This window comes from Canis aureus, chromosome 4 (assembly GCF_053574225.1).
Source record: "Canis aureus isolate CA01 chromosome 4, VMU_Caureus_v.1.0, whole genome shotgun sequence".
In the NCBI taxonomy this organism is placed as follows: Eukaryota; Metazoa; Chordata; class Mammalia; order Carnivora; family Canidae; genus Canis; species Canis aureus.
Window position 1 is genome coordinate 24,931,892 of NC_135614.1, and position 16,186 is coordinate 24,948,077.

Here is a 16,186-nt window from a genome sequence, read left to right on the forward strand (position 1 = left end):
AACAATTTATTATGTGATTTATTTGTGCATAAAGAATTGAAAGTAAAAAAAAAAAAGAATTGAAAGTAAGTATAATGCAAATGTATATACAAATTTGGAGTGGCCTTCATAATTATTATAAAGCACCAATAAAGATCTCTACAATTTTCTAGTTAGGATTACTGCTATATAATATCAAAGTTTGAACAAGGTCAAATAATAATTAGTGTTTTTATAAGAAATGCAAATGTAATATTGGGGGGCTTGTTAAGCTTTATGATGGCAATTGAATTAAAATGCAAATGTCAACATACACTGAGCCTTTATTATGTACAGCAGGCTACCCATGAGTGTTTACCTTATATGGAAAAATGTAGAAAAACCTTCTGCTTGATTTTTTCTGTTGAAGTATCTAAAGGCATTTACAGGCCTTCCAACCTAAGAAACATCCTCTTTTGATAAGATAAACAGGCATTCAGAAATTTCTCACAAATAATTCTAGAGGAACTTTAAAATCTTCTTAGTAAACAATAGGATATGTACATTAAGTTTCATGGCTTGCTTACCTTTCCATCAAAGCGTTTTATTGTATATTGATCTAGACCCAAATCTGTAAAAGAGAAAAAAACAGTATAGTCAATGATTATAATTCAAATAAAACACGAAATGACAGCTCTCTGTCATTTCCATTCAGTTACGTATTTAGATGGTTTAGCCACAAGATTATTCAAAGGCAATGGAAATGAAAAATGTTTCCAATTTTGGACTCAAAGTGTCAGTGCTAAAACATCTAACCTTTGTTTTACATATGAGAAAGTGAGGCTCTTAGAAGATAAAGGAGATAAAGATTCTTATGCAAACCTGTTCAACAGTAGAGCCAAACTAAAACCCTGGACTCTTTCAAGAATGGCCTGTTTTCATTCTATCAATGTGCTATATTACTTTAAATAAGGTGAAGGATATTAGTTTAATTTGAATGCATAATTTTTTTTGGTATCAAGTTAAAGAGAGAATAGTTTAATATCAAATAAATTTTGCAACACACCTAAACAGATACAAATAGATCATCTTAATATTACCTTTTAAAGTTGGGTTAAGTAACAAATATTTCTCTGGGCATACCTAGCATCTAATTCTAAGCACTGTGAAAGATTTAAGTAATTAAGCATCCTTAAAGACAAAGATTATTTGTCTTTGCCTGCTGCTTTATCCCAGCCTCTGGCATAGTGCTTGCTCAATAAGTACTTATAAAAAAGTTAATGAGTAAGATATAATTCCTGCCTTGCAGAGTCACAATTTAGTTAGAAAGACATATGCATATAATAATTAACACTACAAGGGAGCATATAAGTTCAATAAGGAGGCACTGTGGGAGTTTTTAGAGTGGAGAAATCAGTTAACAATTACACTTACTTTTCTTGCATAATTCCTCAGTTCTTTTCTTTTTGGTTCTCACCCATATTCATGCTAGTTCAAGCCCTATCTCATTACATCCGCAGTATTAAAATGATCAGATTATCACTGCTCCCAGAGGAAACTCTTTACATTTCTGCTTCTATACATTTGGTTATACATTTTCATTATCTGAACTGTGCTTCACTTCTAGAACCCTGTTCCCAACAAAATACACCACTGACTACAAAACAAAAAGGAAACAGAAGGAAATTTTTAAAAAAAATCTAATTTGAAACCTCACAGATATTAAAAAAAGACAGCACAGTTATAAAGGCAGAATACATGATACAGGAGCAGAGAACAAGAAAGGGTTGTAGACAACTAAGACTATGTTTGCTTATCTCCTTGTATTTTTTTAGAATTTTATTTATTTAAGTAATCTCTACACACAACATAGGGCTTGAACTCACAACCCTAGATCAAGAGTTATATACTCCTCTGATTGGGCCAGCCAGACACCCCTATCTCATCTCATTTTTAAATACCCGTTGAAAGGTTAGGATAAGGTTTCTTCCCAGGACCACTGCCAAAAAGACAACAGAATGAAAAATAGAAAATATTAAAAGAGAATTATAGAAAAATAGAGATGTAATACTAGAGGTCTAATATCATACAAGACCTTTTCTCATTCAGAAATAGGAAGGAAAAAAATTTTTTAAGATTTTTATTTCTTTATTTGACAAAAAGAGAGAGAGCACAAGCAGAGGGAGCAGCAGGCAAGAGGGAGAGGGAGAAGCAGGCTCCCCGCTAAGCAAAGAGCCTGAGGAAGGGCTTGATCCCACAGAGCTCAGGATCATGACCTGAGCTGAAGGCAGATGCTCAACCAACCACCTGAGCCACCCAGGTGTCCCAGAAGGAAATTTTTTTTAAAAGAAAAAAAAAATAGGGAGAAAATAATCCAAAAAGTATTAGCAGAAAACTTCTCAGTGCTGAAGAGTGACACAAAGTAGGGCTTACCAAGTGTTCTAAGCAAAATGAACAAAAAATATGTACAATTCAGTATATGCTTATGAAATTACAGAATACCAAAAAATAGGAAAATCCTAAGACTTTCCAGAAAAAACCTTTTTAGTCCTTTTTTCTTTGGTAAATATTTTATTTATTTATTTATTAGAATACACAGAGAGAGAGAAGCAAGGGGGGCAGAGACACAGGCAGAGGGAGAAGCAGGCTCCATGCAGGGAGCCTGACGTGGGACTCGATCCTGGGTTTCCAGGATCACGCCCTGGGCTGAGGGCGGCGCTAAACCACTGAGCCACCTGGGCTACCCCTTCTTAGTCCTTTATAAAAGAATGAGAATCACACTAGAATCAGGTATCTCATGAGTAAACTTGGTACATTAACTAAAGGAAATACATGCTTACTAATAATTAGAGGAACACTGTCCAACAAAAGTATAATATGAGCAATAAACGTGAGTTACAAATTATATATTTAAAATTTTCTAACACTTACCTTTAAAATAATCAAAAGAAACCAGTAAAATTAATTTAATATATTTTAACAAAACAGCAAAGTAGCTATCATTTCAACAAGCAATCATTATAAAAATCATGAGATATTTTACCTTTTTTTATACTAAGTTTTCAAAATCTGGCATGTATTTTACAATTATAGCACAACTCAATTCAAACTAGCCACACTTCAAATAATTAGAGTAATACCCTAAAAGAACTAAAAAGTTAACTCAAAATTTAAAGTGATTACTTATGTGACATGGAATGGGAGTGGGGAGAAGATACAAAAGGTTTGTGTTTTCACTGAATGCTCCTTGTTATAGTTTATTAAATATTTTACCATGTACGTTTGTAAAAAAAAAAAAAAAGGAGGAGCATTTAAGGACAGCTTGGCACATACTAAGAATTCCTATCATTATAAGCAAATATGACATGAAGTAGGCCAAGAGATTAATACTTTTAGGGTGGAAAAATGGTTATTTCATCTTGTTATATTTAGGTTTTTTTTTTACCTGTCAAATGAAGCAGATGGTTGAATTAGATCAGTTCTTAACATGACTGGGGTGGAGTATGGAAAACGTGGATGGATGAAATAACTCAAGCTATTCTTATACAAGTCTTGTAGAGATTTTATCAGGTCCAATTACAAGGAGGAGTGAGAGTATGGAGAATAAAGGGGAAAACACAGCATGTGTAGTATGAAAATGATACTTGAGTAACTCCTCTATATAACATCATTCCCTTCCATTTCTCCAACCTTTGCTCTTTGGGTCTCACCTTAGAAACACAGGACACTATGCTGTTTTCCCTAAGATGCTTCCTATGACTCTTAAACTTTTATTCAAAGAAATTTCAAAGTCATTAAAGTCACACTCCCAGTGTGATGTAAACACTATCTTACCATTATTAATGAGAAAGTTGAAGCTCAGAAAGATTAAATGCTTTCCGATTTTATCTAAAAAGCTTTTAATTGTACACAGTTGCCTCTTCTTGAGTCCACACCAAAAACAGTATGAACATGCCGAAATACTGTAAGAATACTCAGTATAAGCCTCAGAATGAACATTTAAAGGACTTGTTTTAATTTTTTTTTAATTTTTATTTATTTATGATAGTCACACAGAGAGAGAGAGAGAGAGGCAGAGACATAGGCAGAGGGAGAGGGAGAAGCAGGCTCCATGCACCGGGAGCCCGACGTGGGACTCGATCCCGGGTCTCCAGGATCCCGCCCTGGGCCAAAGGCAGGCGCTAAACTGCTGAGCCACCCAGGGATCCCGACTTGTTTTAATTTTTAAATTTAAATTCAATTAACATACAATGTATTATTAGTTTCAGAGGTAGAGTTCAGTAGTTCATATATAACATCCAGTGCTCTGGGATCCCTGGGTGGTGCAGCGGTTTGGCGCCTGCCTTTGGCCCAGGGCGCGATCCTGGAGACCCAGGATCGAATCCCACGTCGGGCTCCCGGTGCATGGAGCCTGCTTCTCCCTCTGCCTGTGTCTCTGCCTCTCTCTCTCTCTCTGTGACTATCATGAATAAATAAATAAAATCTTTAAAAAAAAAAAAATAACATCCAGTGCTCATTACATGAAGTGTCCTCCTTAAAGTCCATCAACCACTTACCTCATCTCCTCATCCTCCTCCCTCCAGCGACCCTGAGTTTGTCTTCTATGATTAAGAGTCTCATGATTTGTTTCTCCTCTTTGATTTCATCTTGTAAAACTTTATTTTTTTAATTTTTTCCTCTCTTCCTCTATGATCCTCTGTTTTGTTTCTTAAATTCCACATATAAGTGAGATCATATGATGATTGTCTTTCTCTGATTGACATATTTCACTTAGCATAATATTCTCTAGTTCCAACTATGTCATTGCAAATGGCAAGATATTGTCTTTTTGATGTCTAAGTAGTATTCCAGTGTGTGTGTGTGTGTGTGTGTGTGTGTGTGTGTACACATATATACACATACCACATCTTTTTCCACTCATCTGTTGATGGTAAAAGACTTGTTTTATTTATTTATTTATTTATTTATTTATTTATTTATTTATCTATTTATTTATCTATTTATTTATAATATTTATTTATTCATGAGAGACACACACAGAGAGAAAGAGAGAGAGGGGCAGAGACACAGGCAGAGGGAGAAGCAGGCTCCATGCAGGGAGCCCGATGTGGGAATCAATCCGGGGACCCCAGGATCACGCCCTGGGCCGAAGGCAGGCGCTCCACCGCTGAACCACCCAGGAGTCCCAAAAGACTTGTTTTAAAGAAGACACTAACTCCTTTTGTCAAAAGACAAAAGTGAAACTGAATCAAATAGATCATTTTAAGTTCAATAAATCAGAGCTTAGGTAAATGGAAACTCTAAATAATTATAGTTAAGTCTCAGCTATCTCTCAAAAATTTAGTGATTCATTTTTTTTAATAAATGAGATTATCCTACAATTTATTAAAATGATTTTTTCCGTAATACAAGCTAATATATGACAGAAAAAGAAGTAGAGTTCTAATTCATGAGCAGCCCAGGTGGCTCAGTGGTTTAGTGCCACCTTTGGCCCAGGGTGTGATCCTGGAGACCCAGGATGGAGTCCCACGTCGGGCTCCCTGCATGGAGCCTGCTTCTCCCTCTGCCTGTGTCTCTGCCTATTTCTCTCTCTCTGTGTCTTTCATGAATAAATAAATAAAATCTTTAAAAAAAAAAGTTAATTCATGAGATGTGACATATGTACTGTAGTCACTTGGTTTTATCTTCTGTCTTAGTGATCATTGTAATAAGTTATTGTTTTTGAGCATTTTTATAGGTGTTGTACTACAGGCTTTCCATGCATTATTTAATTTTCATGACCTTAACAAATTAGTTGCTATATCTCAATTTTACAAATGAGAATACTAAGATTTAGAGATATTAAATGATTTGCCTAAGATCACACATCTACATTTCTGCTTTCTTCCAATCGTCTTCACTCAGTCTTATTAACTCCTTAAATTCCTTTGATAGCTAATCTGCCTGTCCCCCAAATATGTGTCATTTTTAGAAATTCCTCCTTAAAAAAAAAATATTTCCTCCTTAGACACCATCTCTTCTCTTTTTGTGTTGTCTCTTCAACATAAAGATTAAAGATGCCTAGTAAACCCAAAACAAGGTATATTAAAAAAAAAAAAAAAAGTCAAACTGCTGAAAATCAAAGACAAAGAAAGAAAAAAAAATATCTGAAGCAGCTAGTTTAAAGTGCTCAAAGAATTTCAACCCAGAATTCTTTAGTGAAAATATTCTTTAACAATGAGGACAGGGCAGCCTGGGTGGCTCAGCGGTTTGGCGCCACCTTCAGCCCAGGGCGTGATCCCGGACTCCTGGGATCAAATCCCACATCGGGCTCCCTACGTGGAGTCTGCTTCTCCCTCTGTCTGTGTCTCAGCCTCTCTCTCTCTGAGTTTCTCATTAGTAAATAAATAAAATCTTTAAAAAAAAATGAGGACAAAATAAAAATGTTCTCAGATGAAAGTAAACTGAGAATCCACCACCAGCAGACCTGCTCTAAAGCACACTCTATACCTCAAGGGGGGAAAGAAATGATACCAAAGGGAAATTTGGAATTTAAGAAATAAAGAACAGAAATGGTTAATATTGAGATGTATAACAGACTATTTTTTCCTCTAAGTTCTTTATGTATGACACTTGAAATGAAAGTTAAAATGAAAACAATGTCAGGTGGAGTTTTCAATGTATGTAGTTGTAATATATATGACATTACACCATAAATTGGGGAGTGACCTATATAGCAGCAAGATATCTATATTTCACTTGAAGCAGTAAAATATAAATTCTTAGGAAACTGTGAAAAAATTATGTATATTATAATTTCTATAGCAACCACTAAATTTAAGATATACAGAGAAATATAGTCAAAAACCAAAAAGTCAAAAATATTAAAAAATCTGAATAATCTGAAAATAAGGCAAGGGGTAAAAGAAAAAAGAAAAAAAAATAACAAAATGGCAGACTTAAATCCAAACATATAAAAAAATTAAATACAAATCCTCTAAACACATTAATTAAGAGGTGAAACTATCATATTGGATGAAAAGTTAGATCCAACTACATGTTATCCACAAAAAAACCATTTCATTTTTAATTAATTAATTAATTAATTAAAGATTTTATTTATCCATGAGAGAGACACACACAGAGAGAGGCAGAGACACAGACTCTCACAGAGGAGAAGCAGGCTCCATGCAGGGAGCCCTATGTGGGACTCGATCCCGGGACTCCAGGATCATGCCCTGGGCCTAAAGCAGGCACCAAACTGCTGAGCCACCAAGGGATCCCCCAAAAAACCATTTTAAAGTTACTGGTATGTTTAAGTAGATTAAAAGTAACAGAATGGAGGGGTGCCTGAGTGGCTCAATCGTTTAAGTGTCCAACTCTTGATTCAGCTTAGGTCTTGATCTCAGGGTTATGAGAGTGACCCCTGTGTTGGGTTCATACTAGGTGTGGGGCCTGCTAAAGATTCGCTGTCTCTCCTTCTGGGCCTCCTCACCCGAAACCAATCAATCAATCAATCAATCTCCCTTTCCCTCTGACCCTCCCCACCCGAAATGAATGAATGAATAAATAAGGTGATAGGATGGAAAAAGATGTATCATGAAAAATGAATCAAAATAAAGAGCGGCGGGATCCCTGGGTGGCGCATCGGTTTGGCGCCTGCCTTTGGCCCAGCGCGCGATCCTGGAGACCTGGGATCGAGTCCCACGTCGGGCTCCCGGTGCATGGAGCCTGCTTCTCCCTCTGCCTGTGTCTCTGTGCCTCTCTCTCTCTGTGACTATCATAAATAAATAAAAATTAAAAATAAATAAATAAATAAATAAAGAGCGGCCACATAAATATGAGGCTAGGTAGACTTCACAGCAAAAAAATATTAGCATAGAGGTCAATTACACAATGATAAGAGGGTCAATTCACAAAGAAGACAGAATAATACATTTTAAACATGTATGCACCTAATAGGAGTTTCAAAATATTTAAAGTAAAAATTGATAGAACTGAAAGGATGATAGACAAACCCACAATTAAAGTCAATCAATATCCTTCTCTCAATAACTGACAGGGAAAGTAGATAGATAGTAGGATACATAAAATACTTAGCATATCACTGGTTGCCTGGGACCCAGGAGTAGGAAAAAATGGGAAGGAAGAATTACAAATGGGTATGAAGAAACTTTTGGGGGTGATGAATATGTTCATTATATTGATTGTGCTGATGATGGATGGTTTCACTAATACATACATGTGACCAGTATGCGAAAGTCATCAAACACTTTAAATATATGCTATATATTCTATGTTAATTACATCTCAATAAAGTAGTTAAAAAGAGATAGTACAAACCATCAAGGAAATGCTGGCTACAATTTAAAATATTGCCAATTTCTGTATACTAAAAATTACCATAAACAAAATAAAAAGACAGGCCATAGACTGGAAGAAGGTATCTGCAATATATATATATATATATATGACAGCTTTCAATAGAGAATATATAAAGGACTTTTACTAATCAAAAAAAAAAAGTGAGCAGAGAGGATAAGTAGATGATTCATAGAAATGGCAATATGAGTAGCCAATAAATATTCAGAGATGATAAGCCTCACTAGTTGCTAGAGAAAGCAAAATAAAATCACAAAGATACAACAATTCATTCCGATCAGTTTGCTAAAAAATGAAATCTGACAATACCAAGTGCTAACAGGAATGCAAAGAGAAAACTCATATATTCCTGGAGAATATGTAAATTAGCTTGGCAATGTATAGCAAATTTGAAGAGGAATGGCCCACAGACCAGCAAGCCTACTTCCAGCTATATGCTGAAAATAACTTCTTGCAATTATGCACCAGGGCAATAATGGAAGAAGGTTGCCTGTAGTACAGTTTCTAATAATAAGAACACTAGCATATTATGGTTTTCAAATACTCACTTTCTTTTCCTTGACCTCCATGGAAAATCTCTTGAGTTTGGGCTCAGCTATGTGACTTGGATTGGCCAACAGGCTATTAGCAGTATGACATAACAGATCCTTAAAATGGACTTCTGAGGTTGGCTTGCTTTCTTGCACTTCTGCCAATACTATGAAAATAATATATTCTGGATAGCCCAGTGGTGTAAGAAAGATGAGAAACATTTAAAGCAGCTTGAAAAATTTGCTGACAAAACCATGAAGCAGAGCTGCCCTTGCTTGGATTAGCCAAACCTGAGCCTATCTACAGAGCAAGGCTAGCTGAGATCAGTAGGGTATACCTCACATGACCTGCAGGTGCATAAACTAGGTAACCGCTCACTGCTTTATGCCACAGACATTTTGTGGTTGTCACACAGCAACAGATGACTAATAAAACTGGAAACAAGTTCCATGTACATGAACATGGATAAATTAAATACTGACATATTTATGCAAATGATAAATACAATTATACAGCAGTGAAAATAAGAGAACTACAGCTACCTGGAACAGTAAATATACAAACATATACATATAAATATATATTTAACATATTAAAAAACAGGGGAGATGTAGCAGCCAGAATAGGCTAGGTTATGCTGCAGTAATAATCTTAAAATCTCAGTGGTTTAAAATAAGGAAGGCTTATATATTGTCAATGCTACATCTATTACTTATTGGGTGTAGCTCTACTCTACAGAATACTGAACCTCGGATCCAGGCTGATGAGCAGCAGCAGCCTCCCTGTGGAACATGGACATATGACATAGACTCCCTGCTAAGCAGGGAGCTGGACATGGGACTCAATCCCAAGACCCCAAGATCATGACCTGAACCAAAAGCAGAGTTCTTAACTGACTAGCCACCTAGGCGCTCCTGGAATGGACTTCTGAGGTTGGCTTGATTTCTTACAAGAATACAGCAAATCACAAACTGACTCTAAGAAGATTTTGCTGGAACATAATGTATATCATTGGTTAGAGGAAATCACATGACTAAGTCCAATGTCAGTGCTAGGGGATGAATATAATCACTGTTCTTCCCTAGGGGATGATGGAAGACAATGGATGTGAATGCTAAAATCTTCAACAGGAATGAAAAACACCAACTTAAGAACAGTAGTTATACCTAAGCAGAAAGGTGGTGAAATGAAGTTTCAGAGAGATGCATGGGGTTTTCAAAATAATTTAAAATGAAGATATGAGATAAATATGGATAAATACTAAAATCTGAAGAAACCAAGTAACGGCTACGATAATATTCTCTATTCTTTTCTATATTTTCTGTATATTTAAAATAAAGTCTAAATCCAAGTTAATATCTATACTTAAATTGGTTCTGGGGCACCTGGGTTACTCAGTTAAGTGTCTTCTTTCAGCTCAGGTCATGGTCCCAGGGTCCTAGGATCAAGTCCCACATTGGGCTTCCTGCTCAGCAGGGAGTCTGCTTCTCCCTCTCCCTCTGCCCCCCTGCTCATTCTCTTTCTCAAATAAATAAATAAAATCTTTTTAAAAAATTGGTTCTATCTCAGGGATAGAATATAAAAGAGGAAAGGAAAAATAAGGGAAGACAAGGGGAGTGGAATGGATCTTTTTTAAAAAAGATTTCATTCATTTACTTGAGAGAGAGAGCAAAAGCAGGAGGAGAGTGGCAGAGGGAGAGAGAGAGAGAGAAGTAGACTCCCCACTGAGCACAGAGCTGGACATGGGGCTCAATCCCAAGACCCCAAGATCATGACCTGAGCCAAAGGCAAAAATGCTTCACGGACTAGCCACCCAGGCACTCTTGGAATAGACTTGAGGTTGGCTTGATTTCCTACAACTCTGCCATCCATATAAAAAGAACAGATTCGGGCAGCCCAGGTGGCTCAGCGGTTTAGCGCCGCCTTCAGCCCAGGGCCTGATCCAGGAGACCTAGGATCGAGTCCCACGTCAGGCTCCCTGCATGAAGCCTGCTTCTCCCTCTGTCTCTCCCTCTCCTTGTGTCTCTGCCTCTCTCTGTGTGTGTGTCTCTCATGAATAAATAAGTAAAATCTTAAAAAAAAAAAAAAGAACAGATTCTTGGTAGCCCCCAGGATCCTATTTATAAGGGCTTTAGGAGCTCTGTGTCAGGAACCAGGAACAGAGAACAAGACATATAATTCTTATTATTTTGGAAAGGGTTGTAAATTTTTTCCATAAAAGTCAGATAGAAAATATTTCAGGCTTTGTGGGCCACATATAGTCTCTGTTGCAACTATTTAACTCTTCTATTGCATGAAAGCTGTCATGAACAATACTAATGAATGAGTATGTATATACTCCAATAAAACTCTTTTATGGACACCAAAATTTGAGTTTCATATAATTTTCAAATGTCACAAAATATTATTTTTTAAAGCAGTAAATAAATAAATTTCATGGCTCACAGGCTATATAGGAACAGGTAGATTACTGCAGCTATTCAACACCTGATATACACTCAGCAGCACTGCAAGGAACTAAAAGTAAAAGTAGAAGACAAGGTTCTTCTACTGAAGTATCTTACCTTGTTGGGGAGAAAACAGCACAAAAATGCTTCAAAAATATATTCATTGTCTGTTCTTTTTCTATGTTTTCCTGTTACTAATTAGTGCCCTTTTGTTTCAGCTTAAAGAATTCCCTTTAACGTTTCTTATAAGGCTAGTCTAGTGGTGATGAACTGCTTTAATGTTTGCTTGTCTGGAAAACTTTATTTCTCCTTCTATTCTGAAGGATAGCTTTGCTGGGTAGTATTCATGGTTAGCAGTTTTTTGCTTTGAGCACTTTCTGTATATGGTATGATCTCCTTCCTGTTTGCAAAGTTTCTGCTGAAAAGTCTGCTTAGTGTCTCATGGAAGTTCCTTTATACCCAACAAGTTGTTTTTCTCTCATTGCTTTAAGAGTCTCTCCTTGCTTTTAACTTCTGACACTTTAATTATAATGTGTTTTTGTGTGAGTCTCCTTGGATTCAGCTTATTTAGAACTGAGCTCCTTGATCTGGATATCTGTTTCCTTCCCCAGCACAGAGAAGTTTTCAGACATTACTTGTTCAAATAAGATTTCTGCCTCTTTCTCTTTTCTCCTTCTAAGACTCCTGTAATGTGGATGTTGGTCCACTGATGTTGTCCCATAAGTGCCTTAAACTATCTTCACTCTTTCTCATTTCTCTTTTTACTACACTGTTTGAATGGGCCCTGTCTTCAAGTTCACTGATCCTTTCTTCTGCTGCAGCTACCCTGCTGTTGAACTCCTCTACTGAATTTTTCAGTTCAATTACTATATTCTTCAGCTCTATGGCTGCTATTAGATACTTTCTTACATGTTTTCTTTGTTGAAATTCTCACTTTATTCACGCACTATTCTGCTGAATTTGGTAGGCATCTTTGACTATTATTTTGAACTCTTGATCAAGTAAATCACTCATCTCTATATCATTAAGGTCTTTTTCTGAGGTTTTAGCTTCTTTCCTTTCAAATATATTCCTCTATTCTTCATTTTTCTTGACTCTCTATGTTGGTTTTTATGCATTAGATAAAACAGCCACATGTCTCAACTTTGAAGGAGTGACCTCACGTACAAATCGAAACTTATTGTTCAACCCTGCTCTAGTTCTTGGTATCTCTCAAACCTTTGATAGTCCAAGCAGCCTACTTTATTCTTGGAGGTTCCTAGTAGTTGAGGATGTGCCAAAACCTCTCAATATCTCAAAGAGAAGAATCTCACTCAGCACCTGGATTCAGACTAATTGGAAGCCAGACTCTCAGATAGCTGCTTTGGGCAAGCGTGGGGTGTGGGCAGAAGAGAGAAAGAGAGAACCCCAAGCAGACTCCATGTCCAATGCAGAGCCCAATGCAGGGCCTGATTACACAACCCATGAGATCATGACCTGAGCCAAAACCAAGAGTCAGACACGTAACCAACTGAGCCACCCGTGTGTTCCAGGTAGCAGCTTTTAAAGTATGCAAATATACCTCTTTCGGGGGAAGACTTGGAGATGGGTATTTCTGTTTGCTTCTCCTGCACTGAGCCCTGGAATGTTAGCCAGTTAAAAATTGTTTTTCTGTTTGTTTCATATTATGCATGAAATCTGTAAAAACAAGCCCCATCGCTAGCTACTAAAGTCAAATTATTAAAAGATGTCTCCACTGGCTGGAAGCCACAAAAGCTGGGAAGCCAAATATGTACACAAGCGCCTTTCTCACAGACACTTGCAACTGGGGCAGAGCAGAGAGAGGATGAAGATGGCACCCATCAGTCTCCCCAGTCTGTGGGGAGGATTATAGCTGGTCCCTAGATGTATGTTTAATTAGAATCAGGCCACAGCAGCTATTAAGATAAGCCAATGAGCCTTTATCACAGAAAAACTAGGAGTGTTTTTCATCCTCTGGTTTGCTGCCCTGTACTGTGGGGTAGTAGCCAATTAAGAATTGTTTCTCGATTTGTTACAGTTCTGTGGCACCTGCAAACATAAGCCCCACCACAGCCAGGTGATCAAGGGGTGTGTCCTGGGTAGCAGTGACATAAGCCAGAGCACCAGACATGTGTACAAGTTCCCTTCCAGAAGATTCTGGTGACCTGAAGCAAGGCAGAGGGAGAGTACAAAGATGGCTCCCACTAGATTTCAAAGTCTCTGGAGAGTATTTCAGCAGTCCTCCAGATATACATAAAATCAGAAGCCGGCCCCTCAAGCCAAAGCTTCAAAATAAGCCAAAAGCTTCTTTCACAGAAAGACTAGGGATATGTTTCAGTCTTTTAGTCTCTGTACTGTGCCAAAGTTGAGAACTGTTTCTGTTTGCTATAGTCCTAAAGAAGCTATAAACCTAAGCCCTACTGGCGGCGCCACCAAAGGCAAGTAATCAAGCGGTGTGTCTTGGGTGATAGTGACACAACCAGATGACCAGACACGTTCACAAGCTCCTTTCTGGGAGATACTGGCAACCTGGAGCAATGCAGAGGGAAAGTGCAAAGATGGAGCCCATCAGCCTCTGACTTTGGTGAGTGTTTCAGTAGGCCCCTATATATATGTTAAAATTATATGCCTGCCCCTCCAGCTGAAGCTTTATGGTAAGTAACATAGGCTTCTTTCACAAAGACTGGGTGCTTTTCATGCAACTGCCTCTTCATGGGCCCTTTGGATGCTACAGACATAAGGTTTCTTGGCTTTAAAGCTACATATTCCAGAGGCTCATCTCTCAGGTGCAGGACTCAAAAAACTCATTTCTCAGGTGCCAGTTGTGGGGTTCAGTACTCCCAATCCTCCAGTAGAGTCCATCCTTGGCACAGCTCCTCTTGACCACTGGTTGCTATACAAGGATGGGATTTATGGCAAGACTCTGTCTGTCTCAGCCTCTCTTACCTATTTCAATGAGGTTTTTTTTTCTTTTTTTTCTTTTGAGGTTTTTTTCTCATTTGCCTAATGTGTAGCAGTCACTCAACTAGTTTTTGGGTTCCTTTCAGAGAAAATTGTTTTGTATAAAGCTGCAGATTTGGTGTGTCTGTGGGAAGAGTTTCAGAATCCTCCTATGTGAACCAGAACCCACTGTACATGATTAAGAATAAAATTGTGTCTCAAAGGTAAGATTATTAAATGCATGAAGGGTCATCCCAGAGGGAATATGGAGCACAGGGCAATTAAATCACTGTATGAACTGTGTTTATCTTTTTACACTCTTTTCATGTTCCACAGAGATAAAATCAGGTCAATAAAAATATAGCCAGCCAGTGGGAGATGGTGGAAAAGAAATAGGGATCCTCTTTGCTCTGACTAAAGCTCAAGTTTTTTCTATATATTTAATTCTTTAGATATGTAGAAATATTTATATATATATATTCTATATATTTAAAGATTCTTCCAATCACTGACTGGTTATGTTTAACACTGGTTATTATAGGGATCCCTGGGTGGCGCAGCGGTTTAGCGCCTGCCTTTGGCCCAGGGCACGATCCTGGAGACCCGGGATCGAATCCCACGTCAGGCTCCTGGTGCATGGAGCCTGCTTCTCCCTCTGCCTATGTCTCTGCCTCTCTCTCTCTCTCTGTGTGACTATCATAAATAAATGAAAAAAAAAATTAAAAAAAAAAAACACTGGTTATTATAGCAGCAAGAGTCATTCAAAGCCCAGAGCCTGAAGCAACCACCTTATCCACTATAACCAGCAATGGTGCTGACATGAAGATTGCACAGAAATGGAGATGAGACTTATTCAAGTATATGTTGTACTTTTTTTTCCCCCATTTAATGTCTTTTCTACTTAACTATGGCTACTCTAAATTTTCTTGGTATTCGGTACAGAAATATTAAGCTTTTTATTGAAATTCATCAGCTCTCCACTCATTTCAAAATTACTTAGGGGTGCCTGGGTGTCTTAGTCTAGTTCTTGATTTAGGCTCAGGTCATGATCTCCAGGTCCTGAGATAAAGCCCTGCACCAGGTTCCACACTCAGTGGGGAGTCTGCTTGAGATTCTCTCCTTTCCTCTCCCCTCCCCTTGCTTGCTCATGATCTATCTCTCTCTAAAATAAAATCTTAAAAAGAAACTGCTTAATTTTAGGATTTAGTGTGCTTTTTGGTTATTTTTAAACTGTTCTAAAACTAAAACTTACAAATTTAGATCTGTTAGATATCCTGGGATATGGTATGTGTGAAAGACATGACACAACAAAGCTGAAATATGAACTACTGGCTAGAGTCCAGCCATAGAAATTCAAACTATAAAAAAATAGCCTTATTCTTTACGTATTTCAACCCATATAGGAATAATACATATTTTACTTCTGTTGCGTCAACATATGTGGAAATTCTTGTTCGTGAGCAAAAATGAAGCCAAATTTTCTAAATGAATCTCATTTTAATACATTATCATTTTCCTTCATGATCATCATCTTAAAAGAAGAGCAATTATTAATCTTGCTTTTTATGAAAACCAGGATTGTGCACAGCATATTAGACGTTTAGCAACTATTCTGTTAATGTAACAGATTTTTCAGTAATTAAAAAACAAAAGATTACAAAATTGAATGTCAAAATGCATAGAAGCAATTAAAATATATGATTTACAAAGGGAAAAAAATAATTTTCCTCAAAGGACCAAATAATCTTTAGTGACCTGCCTAGTCTTGCTTCATTTTCACTGTCAAATCAGAAGCAAAGCACTTTATTTAAAGTTACCAATATAAATTAGATTCAGAAATAATTTAATAGGAACAAAAATATTTTGCTATCATAAAAACCAGGAAAATATTTTACAATTTTCTTCTCTTACACAGAAGCCTTCTTTAATCTCTCCTTCCACATCTCACC

The 16,186-nt window shown here is 37.2% G+C and overlaps 1 protein-coding gene across 9 annotated transcripts in view; it reads right to left on the minus strand.

Moving 5' to 3' along the window:
* The window catches only part of MICU1 (mitochondrial calcium uptake 1), a 248,921-nt gene that overhangs the window by 136,659 nt on the left and 96,076 nt on the right, over positions 1-16,186 (minus strand). For all 9 annotated transcript variants that reach the window (XR_013377818.1, XM_077894920.1, XM_077894916.1 and 6 more), the window contains one exon: positions 546-589. Coding sequence is in view for 8 of the 9 variants with exons in the window: in XM_077894920.1 (XP_077751046.1) it covers positions 546-589 (44 nt within the window). In the remaining variant the exon portion in view is untranslated. The remainder of the gene's footprint in view (positions 1-545; positions 590-16,186) is intronic.